This window comes from Candoia aspera, chromosome 3, assembly GCF_035149785.1.
Source record: "Candoia aspera isolate rCanAsp1 chromosome 3, rCanAsp1.hap2, whole genome shotgun sequence".
Lineage (NCBI taxonomy): Eukaryota > Metazoa > Chordata > Lepidosauria > Squamata > Boidae > Candoia > Candoia aspera.
The window spans coordinates 59347751-59367140 of NC_086155.1; the positions used below are offsets into that span (position 1 = coordinate 59347751).

General features: G+C 44.5%; 1 protein-coding gene across 1 annotated transcript in view; it reads right to left on the reverse strand.

Annotated features, from left to right (window-relative positions):
- The window catches only part of POMGNT1 (protein O-linked mannose N-acetylglucosaminyltransferase 1 (beta 1,2-)), a 34439-nt gene extending 19072 nt beyond the window's left edge, over positions 1 to 15367 (reverse strand). The window contains exons 1-5 of the mRNA XM_063297858.1: positions 15171 to 15367; positions 13551 to 13747; positions 2173 to 2278; positions 1284 to 1399; positions 809 to 874 (exon numbers count right to left, since the gene is read on the reverse strand). Of these exons, the coding sequence (XP_063153928.1) occupies positions 809 to 874; positions 1284 to 1399; positions 2173 to 2278; positions 13551 to 13664 (402 nt within the window). The 5' untranslated portion in view covers positions 13665 to 13747; positions 15171 to 15367. The remainder of the gene's footprint in view (positions 1 to 808; positions 875 to 1283; positions 1400 to 2172; positions 2279 to 13550; positions 13748 to 15170) is intronic.
- Positions 15368 to 19390: the final 4023 nt, after the last annotated feature.

The following is a 19390-nucleotide window of genomic DNA, read 5'->3' on the forward strand; positions in this document are numbered from 1 at the left end:
AAATTATTTTTATAGAAATGCCTGGTGTGTGACTTTTCTGATCTCTCCTGGGCCAAATGCTTTCCTAGCAATCTGCTGACAAAAAACACTTGACAGCTTTCTCCAGATTAATCCAATGTAGGAAATATCTCTGCCCTCTCCTCCCCATTACAAGAATGTATCCTAGCATGTATCATCTCAGTTCATTTTTTAATGAAAATAGAAGTGGTAGGAACATCTGTCACATTCAGGCAGCTATAGAGAGCTCAATGCCAGGGAAGGTCCATTGACTCTAGAAGCAGGACTTCCCAGTCACCCACCTCACAGGCATATGGAGAAAGATGGGAGGAAGTTGGCATTTGGAAATTCCTCCCCCAGTAAAGGAGATTACTGGGAATGCAGAATGGTAAGCACCTTTTTACTATTGCCAGTTGGGGAGTGCAGTAACAAGTGGTAAGCCCACAGAATTGGGTGAAGCCTTGTGCAATTCAGGGAGGCCCACTAGATGGCATATTACCAGAGTTCCTTTTACACTTAGAGTCAGCTTTAATTTTGAGCAACACAGGCCTGGCGTAGTGCAAGAGCTCTAGAAACTTGCTGAGACCTTCAGTGGAGTTTAAAAGACTTCTCTACAACTCTGACCAAAAAAACAGAAGAGTGACTCAAAATCTACTCCAAGGTACAGTTCTTTTGGACTTCCGTGACGGCTGAAGAGTAGCTTTGTGGAAATGTAAGAAACTCTGCCTTGCCTTTGCCTTTTCATCAGGAAAAAAGGAGCAAGTTGACCTCTTTTAGAGCTTCAAGACAGGTTATGTTCTTCATCACTTACTGTAGCCTGATTTAACACTATGACATGGATGCCTCTGCCTTGTTCCCGGGCTTCATCTTCTAAAACCTGTACATTAACAAAAGTAATTGTTATCAAACTATCCTTCTCACACCTGCTACCCCACCCGCCCTCCCCTGTTTCACGTACACAGTTTTCTTCCAGTAATTTTATTCAGTGATATTTTGTAACCCAGAGAAACCCACTGAACTAGCTTTTCCTCCTGTGCTCCTTATTCAGAACATAATCCAGCATGTTGGAAAGAGTTATGATTAGCTTTACACCAAGAGCTAAATACGCTTGCAGACCTAACTGGACTGTGAAACTGCAGCCTGAATACAGACACACGGGGTCAGATAACGCAGGAAGAGACTGTCCATTTCAAAGAAGCACAGTGCTGCCCTTCAGAGTAAAATATATGAGAATTTATTGTTGCCCTGATTCTCATGTCTTATAGCTGCAGGGCAGACTCTCTCACCGTGGTCCCATCAACTGCAACATAAACCTTGGAGCGACTGGAATACACCTCTATGTCCAGAACTTTTCTATTACTGACAGGCCGCCGAGGAATCTCTAGCTTCTGCAAACCTTCATCTAGGAAACGAAAGAGCACATTTTTTCAGATTCTTATGTTCATACATTTAACATTCATATCCTGTGGTAAGCTCTCCATAAATTATGAACATTCTGAAAGGTCTTCTGTATACAGGTAGTCCTCATTTTCTGTGGCAGCACCATGTGGAATTATCTCCCAAAGGACATCAGGTTGCCTACATGAAAAACTACGTACATGGTTCATTCCACTTGGCTTTTAACAGCCTGCAGTGTAAGACTGAAGACTTCAATTGAGTGGTACTTCATTTTATAATTCTAGTTGTAATGGTTTCCTGGTGAAACTGGTTTTCATCTGCAAATACGGGAAATCCAAGCTTTCAGGTTCTGCTTCCCTTTGACACTTATTTAAGTCAATTTCTCCCTGGCTTTATTTTTTTTTTAAAAGTCAGAATATGAACCATGGTCTATTTACTTAATTTTACCTGAAAATGTTTAAGGTCTGGAAGATAGTCCATTGTTACACATATTTCCTCAAGAAACTACTCTCTTTCTCTCTCTGAACTATCAAAAACTATTTTGCAAGCAAAACTATCAAAGATCTAGACCATGTTCAATTCTCCTATTACTAGGAATATGGGATGGGATCGATTAGTCAGGGGTTAAGTAATGTTGTGTGGAAAATTCCATGCTCCAGGCACAGAACAGTCTAGCGTCCCCACAACATTCCATTTCTCCCAGAATCTGATCACCATCCCGACGACCAACCACACAGTACATTCCAACACTGCCATCAAATCACATGTCCTGCTCACCATAATCCTGAGCTGATTCTTCTTCTTCACTGGCTGCTCTTCTAGTGTCCAAGATCAGCTTTATGTTCACAATAACAGTTACCAGCAAGAAGAGGACAGCTCCCATCTGTAAGGCAAAGCCTCTATTATTAGATTAGAAGAAAATAAAGATTTGGAAAACCTGATGGTTAAAATCCCTCCGTGTTTGAAACACAGATTCTTATGCCAGACATAAAGGGAAGGACATAGCACTGGAAAAGTGAGTGACAAGAACTTTTGGACTTCTTTGTAGACCTTACTTTCCCATTGTTGTTTAAGGGCGAAGTTTAGTTCCTGTTTCCATTTAAAAAGGGCTATTCTCCTCCACAAGATGTCTCATTTTGTGTGTTGGTTTGCCTTTCTATCCTTGTGCATCATGTACTTCCTTTATCATGTATAAAGATGCAGTAGAGCAAAATATTGAGTCTCCTGCACATACATATATCTAGGTTTCCAAAGTAAGTAGCCAGCTGTTTATTCCTTAAAAGTGAACTGCTGAAATTTGGAGATGGAAATCAGTTCTTGGGTTAAGTGTCATGCAGCACAAATATGGCATGCCTTCCATCTTTTGTTAATGGAAATATTAGTAAGTGGCATACAACTCTTTAACTGAACCACATTCACGTACCTTAATAGCTGTGATCACAGTAGGTCCTGCCATACATTCATCCGTGTTTAGTATCAACCTTACAACATAACGCTTACCTTATAATATAACACTGAGCCCTCTCACCACCATGCCTTTAGCTGAGCCTGAGACCTTGGCATCTGAATGCTTAGACTACAACTCCCAGAATTCCCACCCCAGATGGTCTTTGCTGTCTGGAGAATTCTGGAATTTGTACCACACCAGGTTCAAGAAGGCTGCACAGTGCAACTGACAAACTATAAATAGATTTTAGGGCAGTGAAAACCAGCTACTTGATAGGAATGTAGCGTCACAGCATCTGTACAAACTGTGGCAGGATTTTCTCAGAGGAGCCTGCACAATATATTACCCATAAAACAAAAGGCTGTGTAATATGAAGGCACAGTCTCAGAGAAGAGAGCTGTCTCAACAAAGTGAGCACTATTTATGCTACTTTCTATCTCAGAGAAAACCCGGCTAGCGGCAGTTTGGACTTACAGCGGTGTTGGAAAAAATGACTTACAACCGGTTCTCACACTTATGACTATTGCAGCGACCCCACAGTGACATGATTGCAATTTGGGCACTTGGAAACCAGTTTGCATTTATGACCATTGCAGTGTCCTGTGGTCACATGATTGCCATTTTCGACCTTCCCGGCAAGCAAAATCAATGGGGAACTGCGTGATTCGCTTAAAGACCACATAGTTCGCTTAACACCCACAGTGATTCGCTTAATGGCCACTGCAAAAAGGACGTAAAATCAGGTCAGATTTGTTTAATGACTGCTTCACTTAGCAACCAAAATTCCAGTCCCAATTGTGGTTGTTAAGTGAGGACTACCTGTATTGTTCAGTCTATCTTCAAGTTTGCTCTCTTTCTTGACAAAAGCCCTAAAAGCAGAGCAACATTCCCTGACTTTTGTGGACTGTGGATAGACTTGAAATCTTGAGAATGTAATGTGGCTGCCAGGATGACAAACTGTTAAGTCTAGACTAGTGTTTCTCAACCTTGGGAACTTTAAGATGTGTGGACCAACTGCCAGAATTCCCCAGCCAGCCATTCTGGGAGTTGAAGTCCACACATCTGAATGTTCCCAAGGTTGAGAAACACTGGTCTAGAAGAAAAGTATCTTGCTGAAGAGCATAAGCACAAATAAAGGCACAGTCTGAGCTCCAGACACAAAAGAATTCTTTGGGACATAGTTCTTTGCTATAGCATCCATGGCTCTCATACGGTAATTGTGCACTGCCTGCCAGTTGACCAGCATTAGGAAGTATCTACAACTGTAGCCAAGTTTTGTACCACCACTATGATAATTAGAAGTTTTGGGGCCTGATTGTTTCCCTGAATAGGTTTTTATTGGATGCTGTGTAATGTATTAACTGCTCTGAGTTTCTGTCTGTGCCCATGAATACCATACCAACAATCTTAGGACTAAATCACTAATCTTTATCTGTGGATCAGGATCCACATCACATCTAGAATACATTCTAGGTGGACATCAGGGAGGTTAGATACATTCTATAGTATATCTCAAATAATGAATATTATTCTATTTAGGAATTATTGTTCCACTTATGCTTATTACTATAAAAATAGTAATGAAATATTTTCAAGTTCAAGTTTGCTCTATTACCATGTTTTTGGCTCCCCCACTCCCAACAACAAGATCTTCTAAAGTCACATAACTATATGCCCCACAATTCATATGCTTACACATACTCAAATTTTCCTAATTACCTACTGGACACAATACAAGACCACCCACAAGAAAGCAACTTCTCCTGTACTCCTCTACTTTATCTCAGTAGAAAAAGAGTGTCACTGTTGCTGCCATGATATGGTAATAAACTGCTATGTGCAGGAAAATGTCACATTTCCACAACATATTCTATGGTGCTATAATGATTAAGTCTCCAGTGATGAAGGCACAAAGAGCAATATAGGTTTCTATGGGAACCTGAACTTGAAGAGCCCTGTTTATATGTAGCTAAGGAGTCAGGATCTCCCACAGCACTGACAGTTCTGTATTAAATTTGCTAATTTAAGACATGGGGATCCAGCCAAGATATTGAAATACATTTGTCATGCTTTCCTGACTGCTACACTGTCAGTCTCTAGAAAGTAGCAGGATGAATTTATTCCCATTTTGTATGAAGATATAATGTGTAAGAAATCCATTATTAGTCACAGAAGTCATCAGAAGTAGGAAATCCAAAACAGAACTGGGAACCTTGTGTTTCAGAAAGCCATTTTCCATCCCATGTTTTCCTAGAAATTTGGGCTTGGGAGGAATATGCCAGAGCAGTCCATTTAAGAGAAGAGTAATTTGGTTCAAAATAGGAGAGGGTGTGAGAGAAACCCAAATTTCCCCAGTTCTGCTTCAAGTTCAGTTTTGTGGCCCTCAGGTGAGTCCATATTGTTTCATATGGAACAATTGGCAAGCCTGCAACCTACCTAGAATCATAGAAAAAATGGCTACTCGTCTGCCATGGCTTTTGATCATGGCAATCACAGCTATTACATGATTTCCTTCATGTGATCTTGAAGGAGCCGGAAGTTTGTCAAGTTCATGTGTGCATCTATCTCCAAATATCAATATATGGATCACTTGCACAGTAGAATGTATTTTTTTGGTCCTGAGAGATCATATGGCAGGAAGGGAGGGAGGGAGGGAGGGAAAGAAATTTAGTCAATTTTTTTACTTTATAAAAACCCTTTCCTTGCAAAATCACAGCCCCACCCCATAAACTTGCCAATTAAGGTTCTATGCGCATTACCAAAAACACACACACAAACAGACAGTAGCCATGTTAATAGGTTTTGTATCAAAAATGGCTCCAATGATTGTCTCAGTGCAGGACTACCACCAGGATTTCAAGTGGATAAATCAATTAATGAAGACGTTAGTTGTTCTTGCTGCTTAAATTATGAACTGCTGGTCTTCCTTCAGTCAATACTGCAACTTTTATGTACATGTATATTATCCTAACAAAAAGGAGATGATTAATCTGCTTAAGTGATTTAATTATTGTCCATAATCAATCAACTCCCACCAAAAGACCTGCAGTCATGGAACTTTCTGCAAGCATTAATAGGGTCCTTGGAACTGTAACAAGTTACCTAGGTTTGGAAATACACAGGGAGAAGGATGGTAGCTTTCTGTTAAACCAAAGGGGAGATAATGTTAAAATAATGTGAATGGAAAGACACACAGAGTTGTCAAAGAAAATTGGTTTGCATCTTATTCTGTAGTATAAAAAGGGGAGTGTTAATATGTTTTCTACTACAGATTAAGGTTACTATGGTAACTAATCATTTTGGCCTGGTGAAGAGGTTGAATTTAATTGTCCCCTTTTTGGATGTTAATTTTTGCACCTGGGGAGAAGAACTTGCCTGGACTTGTTTTAGTTTCAGTTTCCCTTCTGTGTAGGCATGTAGAGAGTTAAGCAACTCTCACTGAGAGCCTGTAAATATGTTTGCTTTCTGTAAATAAAATTATTTTTATAGAAATGCCTGGTGTGTGACTTTTCTGATCTCTCCTGGGCCAAAGGCTTTCCTAGCAATCTGCTAACAGACTGTACACTTGGCTTTAGAGAATGGGCCATATTAAGGAGCAATTTGCAGAACTCCCAGGTTCAATCTCAGACATGTTATACTGAAGGAACTAGGAGGCAGGTGATAGGAAAGATCTCTAACAGCATCAAAAACCTTTATCAGCTAAAACAGACATGATGCAAGACAGATAAATGAATTGCAAGACATTATGCAAGACATTACGCAAGACAGATAAATTGTCCGTCACATGCAGCTTCTTATGTACAGTATCCAATGAACACATCTGATCAAATAGAAGGTCGTGTTGTTTCTACATTTAGAGTTGTGCTGTTATATACTATGCTGAGATCTGGAAAATGTAGGGTTAAATTTCATATTTACTCATTAATTGTAGACAGCCTTCTTTTAGGTTTCTGAGGTTGAAATCTATATCCAACTGCTGAGGAGTAAGCCCCTTTGAATTCCCTTTTACAAGATGTAACAGCTATAAGGACTGGATACAGCACACGTTGACCACGATTGGAAATGTGCTCTGGACTCCAAATATACAAAGCACCTTTCTCCTATTTATTAAAGCAGCCCTTCATTTTTAGGCTTCCGAAGGAGCCTGAAAAAAAGGTACTGCTACTTTAAGAGTTGCATTGATATGAATGGATACATTCCTTAATGCAACTATACTTTTTTCAGGCTTGCATGGAAACTTGAAAAAAGCTAGGTAGTTTAATTCATAGTACAGACTTGTGTTTTTATGTATGGTCTGAAGCACTTCTTCCAAATCCTTTTCAAAGCATGCACAGCCATACTATCCAAAATGGGTACAGCTTATATATACTGTATGTCATGTTCACCGTTGCGGTGTTTCTGCATCGTAACGGTTCACTTGCCAAAGTGCTGATACATGTGCTGGCTGGGAGGGTGCTGCTGAGAGCCTTGTACAGAAGACGTGCTGGACTGTGCCAGGGAGGAATGTGTTTCGGCTATCTCTTAAATGTCAAGGCCTTTTTACCCGTTGATCAGCAGAGCTCGTTAGGAGCACCTGGGAATGTGGGGTTGTACTGATGTGAAGGAGGGGGTGGGCTGATGTTTGAAACGATACTATTTAGTTTGAGTTTAGGTGCGCTTTTCTCATTCTCAGCTTTTTACCTGTTTGCACTCTATTCTAAATAAACCCAGAACCTGAATTGTGATTTTGAGTCTGAGAGTTTTATTTGGATTAAGGCAATCATTACATAAAGCTGAGAATCTTTGTTCAAACCAACCTCGCTACTCTTTACCGGAAATTTTTTCTTGCGAAAGGGGAACTAGCGATGGCAGAAGGGGGGAAGGATCCCACGGAGTTCGAGGAGGAGACGGGACAACTTCCAGAGTCAACGTTCCCAAGCAGGGACCCGAGCCCCGTCCCAACCCACCCCACACCTCAGTCGGGGAACTCCGACTCTACCCCAGGATCGAAGAAACCACCGACGGACGACGTGCTGGGACAGGAACAATTTCTGTGGGATGCCCTGATGGACCCCTGGCCCGGTACGTCCCGCTCCACGTGGAAGCTGCGCTGGCCCGACACTCCGAGGGAGGTGCGCCCAGACGTGTCGGGGAGCCCGCTACCTGAGGGACCGGGGCTGGAGGACTCTGCCACACCGGACAGGATCAGGGTCCTGGAATCCAAGATCGAATCTATGGAACACGTGCTGCTCTCTATGTCGGCTGCCTTTGGGGACCTCGTGAAAATCGTCCGAGGTCCCGGAGCAATGGGGCCACCTAGCCTCCCGCCTTCCCCCTCACAGACTGCCGTAAGAAGAAGCCAACCACGAGACTTTCCATCAGGTCCGCGGGGATCCACTCCCGTTGTAGGGGCCCCAAGTTGTCCATCAGTGGGGGGTCCCACATGTTGGAGGAACTCCCCGGGATTTCCCGGTAAAGTTTGATGGTGACCCCGCTAACTTATCTTTCTTTCTCACCAATGCCGCCAGTTACATGAGGCAGCATGGCCACCTCTTTTCTTCAGAAGAAGAGAAGATCTCAGCGGTGGCCACGAAATTGAAGGGCAGGGCTGCAGACTGGTATGTCCAGCTGTCGGAGATTGAAGCGCCTGCCCTGGCAACTTTCGATACCTTCTTGGCTGCGCTGAAGCGCTATTTTGAGGATCCCCTGGCTAAAGAGAGAGCTAAGGACGCTCTGAAAGAACTAGTGCAAGGGCAGAAGGCTGTTGCTGATTATGCTCTTGAATTCAAGGTTTTGGCAGGTAAAGTTCCTGAATGGTCCGAGGCCACCTTGATTGATAAATTTAAGGATGGCCTCAATCGCGAGGTCTTGTGCTGGGTGCTTGGGCGAGACAATCCGAACTCCTAACATGACTGGATTTGCCTCGCTGGAAAGGCTGAGCACGCCCAGCGCACCTTTATGATGGCCACCAAAGAAGACAAGCCTGCCACCACTACCCGACCACCATTCCCACCATCGACCTCTAGATGGGATGCAGAGAGACAACACCGTTTTGTCCAGGGACAGTGCATCACTTGTGGAAAACCGAGTCACCGCGCCGTAGACTGCCCCAAGGTTAAAGTAGTGGACCGTCCATCCAAATTGCCACAAAAGACCACAAAGAAACCACTCAACCCTCCTCGCTGATTGGCTGGGGCACTGGCGACTGCGGACGACGATGATGTCTACACACTGGGAGATGCTTTGGCTGCTCTGGAACAGCCGGCGGAAAACGCTTTCCACCTGCCTTAACTGGCGCCGCGGGGCAGGTGGTGGAATTCGGGTGCAATTCCAACATGGTGAGTGCTGATTGCCCTATCCTCGCTGTCAAAATTGAATTGGGATTTCAATCCAAGTCCATCGAGGTCTGGGCTTTACTAGACTCGGGCTGTTCCAGATGTTTAATCCATCCTGATTTAGCCAAGGCATTGGATTTGCCCTGCTTCCCTCTTCCAAAGCCGCTGCTTTTTCAGCAGCTTGATGGCTCCATGGCGGGGGGGGGGGCTGCCACCGTTTACTGGGGAAGTCGCTTTACATATGGGGTCGCACTTCGAACTCATTCACTTCATCGTAACCCCAGTGGGAAATCCTTTGGTTATGTTGGGGATTCCCTGGTTCACCTCTCATAATCCCTACATCAATTGGAAGTCCCGCTCTATTACTTTTGAGGATGGCTTCTATCAAGCTCCTCTTCTGGGATGTTCCATGCCTATGACGGCGGGGAGAGCAGAGCTTGTTGAATCTCTAGATTCCCAGTCCCCCTTAGAGGGTCTATCGGCTACATACGCAGACTTTGCTGATATTTTTGGGGAGGAAGAAGCCGACCAATTACCACCCCATCGCAAAACAGACTGCTCCATTGAACTTCTTCCTGACGTCCCTTTGCCAAAGCCGAAAATTTACTCCATGACTAAGAAAGAACTTGCCGCATTGCGGGAGTTCATTGATAAAAACCTGGCTTGCGGCTTCATTGAGCCGGCAAATTCACCGCTTGGGGCTCCCGTGTTGTTCCAGGAGAAGGATGGCAGCCTCAGACTTTGCACGGACTATCGCGGGTTAAATTCTGCCTCACTCTCCAACAAGTACCCTCTGCCTCTCGTCAAGGACATGCTCACACATCTGTCCACAGGCAGAATTTTCTCGAAGTTGGACCTCCGCGAAGCCTACTACCGCATTCGCATTCAGGAGGGGGATGAATGGAAAACGGCTTTTAATTGCCCATTGGGGTCTTTCCAGTATAAAGTTCTCCCTTTTGGTCTGGCGGGGGCTCCGGGTGTTTTCATGCAGCTGATCAATGAGGTTTTGCATGACCACTTGTTTAAAGGGGTTCTGGTGTATTTGGATGATGTCCTAATTTATACTAAGTCTTTGGCTGAACACGAACGACTTCTTAAATGGGTCCTCACTAAGCTTCGGAATGCCAAGCTTTATGCTAAGCTTTCTAAATGTGAGTTCCATAAGTCTCGCTTAGATTACCTTGGTTACAGGATTTCGGCTAAGGGCATTGAAATGGATCCTGTTAAGGTTCAGGCAGTGCTGAATTGGGAGCGGCTCCGCACCCGGCGCCAACTTCAAAGTTTCCTGGGGTTCGCCAATTTTTACAGATCATTTGTCAGGGGGTTCGCTGAAATTGCCCTGCCCCTAACTGATTTGCTGCACACTAAAGGGGTGGGGGAAACCCGCAAGGTTAAGAACCCAGGGGCCGTGCTCAGTTGGACTCCTGCATGTCAGGTTGCTTTTGATTGGCTGAAGGCTCTTTTTACTGAAGAGCCCATCCTCTCCCACCCTGATCCGGACCTTCTGTTCGTCATTCAGGTGGATGCCTCTGATTTTTCTATTGGAGCTATTTTATTACAAAAGGATTCTGGCGGGCTGTTAAAGCCTTGTGCCTACCTTTCCCGAAAGTTTTCTGAAACGGAGAGGCGCTGGCATGTTTGGGAGAAGGAGGCTTTTGCTGTTAAGGCTGCCTTAGAGGCTTGGAGGCACCTGTTGGAAGGGGCTTCTTGCCCTTTTGAGGTTTGGACGGATCACCGCAACCTCGAAGTGCTCCGTACACCAAGACGCCTCAGCCCAAAGCAGATTCGTTGGGCTCAATTTTTCAGCCGTTTTAATTTCCAGCTTAAATTTATCCCAGGGAAAAAGAATTTTTTAGCTGATGCCCTTTCCAGATTGCCTCAAGACAAAGGCCCCGTTTCCGATATAATTGGCACTGTCCTGTTGGGGCCACAATTAGGTCTGGTGGCTGTTATGTGTAGCCGAACTCGGGGCCAGGTGTCGTCACCTTCGCCTGCGGTTCCACTGCTCTGCCCTCCGGTTCGCAAGCCTCCTTCATTGTCAGGTGGATTGCGTTCTGATTTTGTTTCTGCACTGCGCTCTGACCCCTGGCTACTTGCTAATCCTGACAAGGTGTCCCTTGAGCATGACCTTGCCTGGGTGGGGGGACGTTTGTATGTGCCTGACTCTCAACGTTCTGCCATACTAGCCCGTTCTCATAACAGTAAGCAGGCTGGTCACTTTGGTTTTCTCAAGTCCCTCCATTTGGTCTGGAGACAATTCTGGTGGCCCACCCTGCGAAGGGATGTCAAGGCCTATGTGGCTTCCTGCCCTGTCTGCGCTATGTCCAAGCGTTCTGCTGGTAAACCGCAGGGCCTCCTGCAGCCCGTGGCTGACCCTTCTCACCCTTGGGATGTGATCTCCATGGATTTTATTGTCGACCTACCCCCCAGTCAAAAGAAGACTGTCATTTGGGTGGTCAAAGACTATTTTTCAAAGCAAGCTCATTTTATTCCCTGCGCTTCCATTCCCTCGGCGCAGCAGCTGGCTAAGCTTTTCTTAGTACACGTGTACCGTCCGCACGGCTGCCCCTCTCGTTTGGTGACCGATAGGGGCACACAATTTACCTCGAGGTTTTGGCAGGCTTTTTTAAAGCTAATTGGCACTGAGCAGGCATTGTCGACCTCTTGGCATCCCCAGACGGACGGATCTACTGAGATCCTTAATGCCACATTGGAGCAATTTCTTCGCGCTTACATAAACTACCATCAGGATGATTGGGTTGACTTGCTCCCTTTTGCAGAGGTCGCTTACAATAATGCCGTTCACCAGAGTACTGGGCAAACGCCTTTTCGCATTGTTTCGGGTAGGGATTTTGTTCCCATTCCGGAGTTTCCCCAGCCTCCCGCTCTGGTGGTGGCCGCCTGTGATGGGGCTCTAAACTGGCTGACGCCTGGCCCGTTATTCGGACTGCTCTTCGAGAGGCTCAAGCAGCCTATAAACTGCATGCTGATAAGCACCGCTGCCAGCAGCCCGCTTTTCGGGTTGGGGATTTGGTCTATCTTTCTACGAAATTTATAAAGTCTCCTCAGCCCTCTAAGAAGCTGGCTCCTAAGTTTATTGGACCCTTCCCTATTACTGTGGTGCTCAATCCTGTAACTGTTCGTTTGGATTTGCCTCATAATTTGAAGTGCTTGCATCCTGTTTTTCACTGCAGTTTGCTCAAGCCCGTGCACGACTCATCTCGCTGGCATCCATGCCCACCTCCCCCTCCACTGATCATGACTGATGGGCAGCAACACTTCAAAGTCAAGGAGGTTCTCGACTCTCGCAGGCTTCAGGGTTCTCTTCAGTACCTGGTCCGCTGGAGGCATTTTCCCCATCCTGAATGGGTTGCTGCACGTGATGTTCTGGCACCTGATTTGATATGTGCTTTTCATGTTGCTTATCCTTCTAAGCCCTCTAATTAATGCAAAATTTTTTGGGGGGGCGGTATGTCATTTTCACCGTTGCGGTGTTTCTGCATCGTAACGGTTTACTTGCCAAAGTGCTGATACATGTGCTGGCTGGGAGGGTGCTGCTGAGAGCCTTGTACAGAAGACGTGCTGGACTGTGCCAGGGAGGAATATGTTTCGGCTATCTCTTAAACGTCAAGGTCTTTTTACCCGTTGATCAGCAGAGCTCGTTAGGAGCACCTGGGAATGTGGGGTTGTACTGATGTGAAGGAGGGGGTGGGCTGATGTTTGAAACGATACTATTTAGTTTGAGTTTTCTCATTCTCAGCTTTTTACCTGTTTGCACTCTATTCTAAATAAACCCAGAACCTGAATTGTGATTTTGAGTCTGAGAGTTTTATTTGGATCAAGGCAATCATTACACTGTAGTTACCAGAGGTATCAGTTTGGAAAAGGTAAAAAATCCTTTATTGCAGCCTTTAAAATATTTCAAAGTGCTACAACTGACCTTTAGGCAGAAAGATAACTAAATAGGAAAAAAAAATAGGGTAATTGTCCAAGAGAAACAAGTTCAGGAGATCATATGCCCTTGTCTGATACACTAAAAAGATACAAGTGCCTTAATGTACCATGCTGAGCAATTCTTACTGTAATATGAGCTTCATGGCCCTGCACTCTTGCCTGAAGAAGAGCTTGCATTATAATAGATATGCTAGTTTGCAAAACACTACACCATTCCATCTTTCCAAAGTAATGCATCCATTTGTGTAAATATATTCTTTAGGCTATATAAAGAATATCACATCCACATGATTCCATTTTCAAGGATTACAATTCCTTGAACACTATAATCCAGAAGTATTTAAAGCCAATGATCTCTGCTAATCTTCTTACCAGATATAATGCATACTATTACCCAAGCAACCTGAACAGATGGAAGGATGAACAGGGCCTCTTCTCACCTGACACAGTCTCCGAAGCGCCCTCTGATTTGTCAACTTGTACTTCCAGGCCAGATACCAGCTGCGTTTCTTCCACAGCTTGGGTTGTGGGTTAGGCTTCCACTCATCCATCATAGCAGGGCAAAATGGACATCGGTAGATAACATGAGCTAACGCTCACCATCGGCTCTTCTCTAGTTGAATTCTTCAAGTTAAACCTGGCAGGACAGAGAAAACAAATAAAACGGAAGTCCTAAAAGGAAGAGCTGGTCATGTTTAGGTTCAAATGTCTGAGAACCTCACTATGTTTTTGCACACTGCTGTTTTTTAAACCCCAAGTTTGCACATATATTTAATATAATTTATTCTGGGCAACGCACTTGGAAATTTGCAGAATGTAATGGTTTGACAAAGACAGATTGGAAGGAAGAACAATGAATTCTTTGTCAGGGAGAACTGAAAGAAGAGTGAAGAATGTTGAACAAGAAGGACCCAAGCAAAGGATCATGGGTTTTATTCCACATCCCAATAGAATCATAGTTAGTATACCCATATCGTGTAGATATATGTGCAAACCTCTCCCCCCACCACCACAGAAAACAGTATATTTTCAGATTAATAGGAACCTTCTGTGGACATTAGAGACAGCAGAAAATGGGGGCAAGATCTTAGAGGCACTCAGAAAACTTTGTCCCATTTCCATTCCCAGAAAGATATATATTAAAAGAAGAAACTGAACATGTTAGAAATTGCATGGAGGCTATTTTAAGTTTGCAATACTTGTTAAAGAGACCAGATCTAGCCCGTTCTGAATTTCTCATACAGAACCATCCTTTCAACACTGCTGTTAAGAAAAGAATTCTTCTATGAATTGCCTTCCAATCCAGATCTCTACAGACAGACCTGGATCATGCATCAAAGTGATTGGATTATAGATTTTTCATTATTTTGAATCAGCATCTCTGCCAAGCTTCATTATCCCCAAGGATATTTTTCTACAGGACCTTTTTACTAGCTTCCTCAATCTGCTAGCCTACCATAGGCTGGTCTTCAAATCCCATGAAGCTCTTAGTCACTCAAATGTCCCATCCATCAACATGCTAGCCAGGCATTATAAGAATCATAGGGGCAGCACCTGCAGAGTCTGTTTTATATCACCCATAACTTTTTAACCCAAATTGTCCAACCCAACATCAGAGTTACATTCATCAAAGAAACGGGAGTGCTATGAACGCCGCCTTGAGCTCTTGAATAAAAGGCGGGATAAAAATCCAACAAAAAAACAAACAGAATTCACAATGCAGAAAATGGGAGAGAAGAAAGAGAGCGCTGGCTACCAAAGAGAGGTATCATACCGTTGTCTCAAAACAAACCCCACGCGCAGCTGGACGACCTTTCTTCTCCCCTACCATCCAACCGTTGATAAAGACAGAGTAAATGAGGTTGATTTGGAAGCGCGTAAAATGAAACCAATTAAGACGGATGGACCGGTTGCCCCACAATACAAACGGAAGGGGGTGGATGGTGATGATGCAAAATGAATCATAGAGTATTGGAAGGTGGGAAGGACCCCCGCTTCCCAAGTGAATCCCTCTCATTTCCACACCACCTGCCATTCTAAAAAGACACAGATCCACTTACTGGGGCTGTGTACCGCGAGGCCAGCAGCGGAGCTTTTTCCGTAGCCAAGCGCCGCACGTAGAACTCCAGCCGCCCCTGCACGAGCGGGGGTGGAAACAGCTGCTGATGCCCCACTCCGAGAAGCTGAAATTAACGCGCCGCTCTGCTTCCGGCGCGGGATATAAGGTTAGAAGCCTGGTCTTAAAGGAGACGGCTCAAACAAGGCAGCGAGCCAGGTCGGGGGAGACGGGGTGGAAGGCGGAGCGCCTGGAGAGGAGGCGAGGCCTCTGCGTTCCAATTCAGGGCGGCGGCGGCGGCGGCGGCGGCGGCGGCAAGAAAAGAGCCACCATGTCGCAAAATGTGATTGGTTATCTCGGTTGTCTATTGGAGTTGGGGCACCTCCTTTGAAAGACGGCGTGCGCGCGGGAGGGGGTGCGTCAGAGGTGAGTCCTCCCTCCAGCTGTCTCTGCCTAAAGCGCGGGATGGGAGCTTGTTCCCGGCTGCTTCGCCTCCCGCGGCGGTGTGGAGAGCAGGCGCGTAGTGGGCGCCCTGCCGAAGATGGGCTGAAGGAGACGAAGGGGTGAGAAGAACTGCCTTGCTTTCCCTTGGGGAGAAATGTTGGCACGGTACAGTCCCGCGTGCGACCGGGCGCTCGCTCGCGCACTTACACACCAGCTTCCTCCCCGAGACGGCCGTATAGAGTCCCCTGGGTTTGAAGACCACAGCAGGCAGATTTCGGGGACTTCCTTCCGGGAAGCTCATACCTCCTGTGAAGCCTTAATGTGGCTGGATTGGGGTTTGGGACTGAATGCCATGTGTGAAGTTTATAGATCATGTTTTATGCCTTAGCGTTATAAATGTACCAAGCCACTGTTGCTTGTTCAACAAACATGATGCTACCAAGCCACTTAATACTGTAGATGAAACCACACACCACTTGCCTGATTTTAAAGTATTTAGCTGTTTATAAAAGGGTGGCCTTCTTTGCCCTCCATATCTCAGATTAATCTGACCTGACCCAAATTCTCCTTTAGATGGTGTCCTGAGCCCTTGAAGAGATATGAGGACTGAGCCAGTTGGATAGCAAGCAGTCACACAAAAGAGGGGCATCATCACTAGTTCCAGGCCAGTATTGCCTCCTGTCACCGACAGTAGATTTCAGCACCAGTTTCTTGCTTATTAATTCTTTAAGCCAAGGCCCCAAATCCTCAACCAGCCTAACCAATAGCTCCAGGTTGGGGAAGGATTCGATAAATAAATAAATGCTGGCTGCTACATGTCACATAATGTTAAATAATTGACTGCTGCTGTATGTTAGCAATCAGACGGTGTCATTCTGACAGCTATATGTCAAATGCGATCATGGTGCTACAGCCTCCCAGCTGTCAGGGACTGCCAAAAGTTGACTGCTTGTGGTAAATCTTCACAAGTCAGTGCGAGGGCTGAATACAAAATGTTAGTTTGAGTGCTCATAAATATTGTTGCATTCAGCAATTATTTGGACAATATTTATGATTATCGATGTTGATATAGTTTGCTATTTAATTCTGTATAATAAAAGAGATACAGAAGTTCTGAATAGTGAACACAAACCCCTCATCCATATCATTTAATTAGGAAAGTACACAAAGGAATGCTAACTGGGCCTTTAGTATAAACTCATAAACACAGTACAAAGCACAGGAGACAATTCAAACATCAAGCTGAGCCAAAACCAAACAACCATATTAAGGTTTAGTTGACTGTTGGAATTACAAAGCCTTGGCATTCTTCATTTTACTTATGGTATATTACATCTTTCAGACTGAAGGCAGAAATATTTATCTTTTGAGTCTTGATTTAGTTATTTGTTCAATCTGGTATTTGTCTTTATCAGCCAAGGGTATTTTTTTATTATCAACCAAGACTTAAAACTACTGTAAGTGTCTGCTAGTATGGCCTGTGGAATTATGGGTACCAGCCTGGTTGCCTTGCATGGATGTTCTCAGTGGGGATTGTAGTTCCCTCAGACTGGTGGTAGTGATTTTTAAAACCATCATGGATGCCTGCAGACAATCAATCAATTATTTATTTATTTTTCAAATTTTGCTACCGCCCATCTCCCCCCAGAAGAGGGACTCTGGGCAGTTTACAATAAAGCTAACAAATTAAAACCAATAGCCATAAATAGTATATAAAATATAAATACAAATACAAAATATACATATAAATATAAATATAAAAAAAATAAAATCCAGGTGGTAGTAAAAGATCTAATTAAGTTCATACGTATGTGAGGAGCACTCTAAAGCGCCAGCATCCCCAACTGATGTTTGAAAATACTGCTTGGAACCATTCTCAGCTGTAGTACTTACATCCAATTGAGACTCTTAAGAAAGTGCCTTTCTCTAAATGATGGTTTATGGCCCTGGCCTAGCTTTTTTCCCCCCTAAAAACACTCAGATGCCTAAAGTGGAGGCTGAGGGGAGGGATCCATAAGAGCAGGCTTTATTAGGCCAGCTGAACAAAATCACTGCAAGTTCATCAGCAAAATCAGGAGGACAAAGGACTGATTTTAGAGTCATCTAATGAAGGTATGATGGGGAGCCTTCTGGCAATTTCTTGTTGTTTGTTCCTGGCGTTGAGGCTTCACAGATATATTGCATAGGCATATGAAACTCACCTTTTGCTACCTGATAACTACTGGTAGATTTGCCTTTAATGAATCAGTCTGATTCTTTAAACAAATGCTTTATTTCTCCTGAACTTGGGCTACTAGATCTAGGCTGAAGGTATTAGATGCAGCTGACCTAGGCTGCAAAAATCAAGATGACCAGGACATGGCAGCAAAGGCACACAGAAAACTCTGTTTCCTGCCATTAAGCAGCCATCCAGATTTTTGCAATCCAGTTCTGATAGCCCTGCCTGAACTCAGGATGTGTTTAACTGGGTAAACCATTGCAGTTGCCTACTTTAATATAATAAATGGGGAAAATATTTCTTCATAAATTTTACAGGGTCTCTTTGGTGTTGCAGGCAAGTAAACCAAAAGTGTATTTAAGCACTTTCCTGGTAGCCTTAGGACAGGAATTGCATGCAAGAGAGTGAGCAGGCTGCTGAAAGAGAGATAAGTCACTCCATTTGTCCTCTCTGCCTGGTTCAAACCAAGAAAACTGCTAGAGGAAATACCCCTGCTTTGTTTCCAGCGTAAAAATGTGCCCCAAATGCTGCTGGAAGAGCTCACTCATTCTCTTTCACTCTAGCAATTAGTCAGTGCTTTTGAAGGCTAGTAACACACATGTAGGTTCATTTACAAGGCTGTAACACATGCATCTTCAGCAAAGGATTGTTACCTTGTCGTGGTGCTGGAGCTTGAGCACCTCAGTGATGCCATGAGCTAAACCGTGAAGGGCCACCCAAGATGAGAAGGTCATGACAGAGAGGTCAGACTAAATGCGATCCCTGGGGAAGGTAATGGCAACCCACCCCAGTATTCTTGCCATGAAAACTAAATGGATCAGTACAACCAGAGATATGTCGGTATACTATCGGAAGATGAGACCCCCAGGTTGGAAGATGGTCAAAATGCTACTGGGGAAGAACAGAGGATGAGTTCAACTAGCCCCAGACATGATGACGCAGCTAGCTCAAAGACGAAAGGACGGCTAGCGGCCAACGGTGCTGGTGGTGAACGGCGAATCCAATGTTCTAAGGATCAACACACCATTGGAACCTGGAATGTAAGATCTATGAGCCAGGGCAAATTGGATGTGGTTATTGGTGAGATGTCAAGATTACAGATAGACATTTTGGGCGTCAGTGAACTGAAATGGACTGGAATGGGCCACTTCACATGAAATGACCACCAGATCTGCTACTGTGGACAAGAGGACCACAGAAGAAATGGAGTAGCCTTCATAATTAATCGTAAAGTGGCTAAAGCAGTGCTTGGATACAATCCAAAAAATGACAGAATTATCTCAATTCGAATTCAGGGCAAGCCATCTAACATCACAGTGATCCAAATATACGCCCCAACCACAGATGCTGAAGAAGCTGAAGTAGAGCAGTTCTATGAGGATCTGCAGCACCTACTGGACAACACGCCTAAAAGAGACATTATTTTCATCACAGGAGACTGGAATGGTAAGGTGGGCAGTCAAATGACACCTGGAATTACAGGTAAGCATGGCCTGGGAGAACAAAACAAAGCAGGACATAGGCTGATAGAATTTTGCCAAGACAACTCACTCTGCATAACA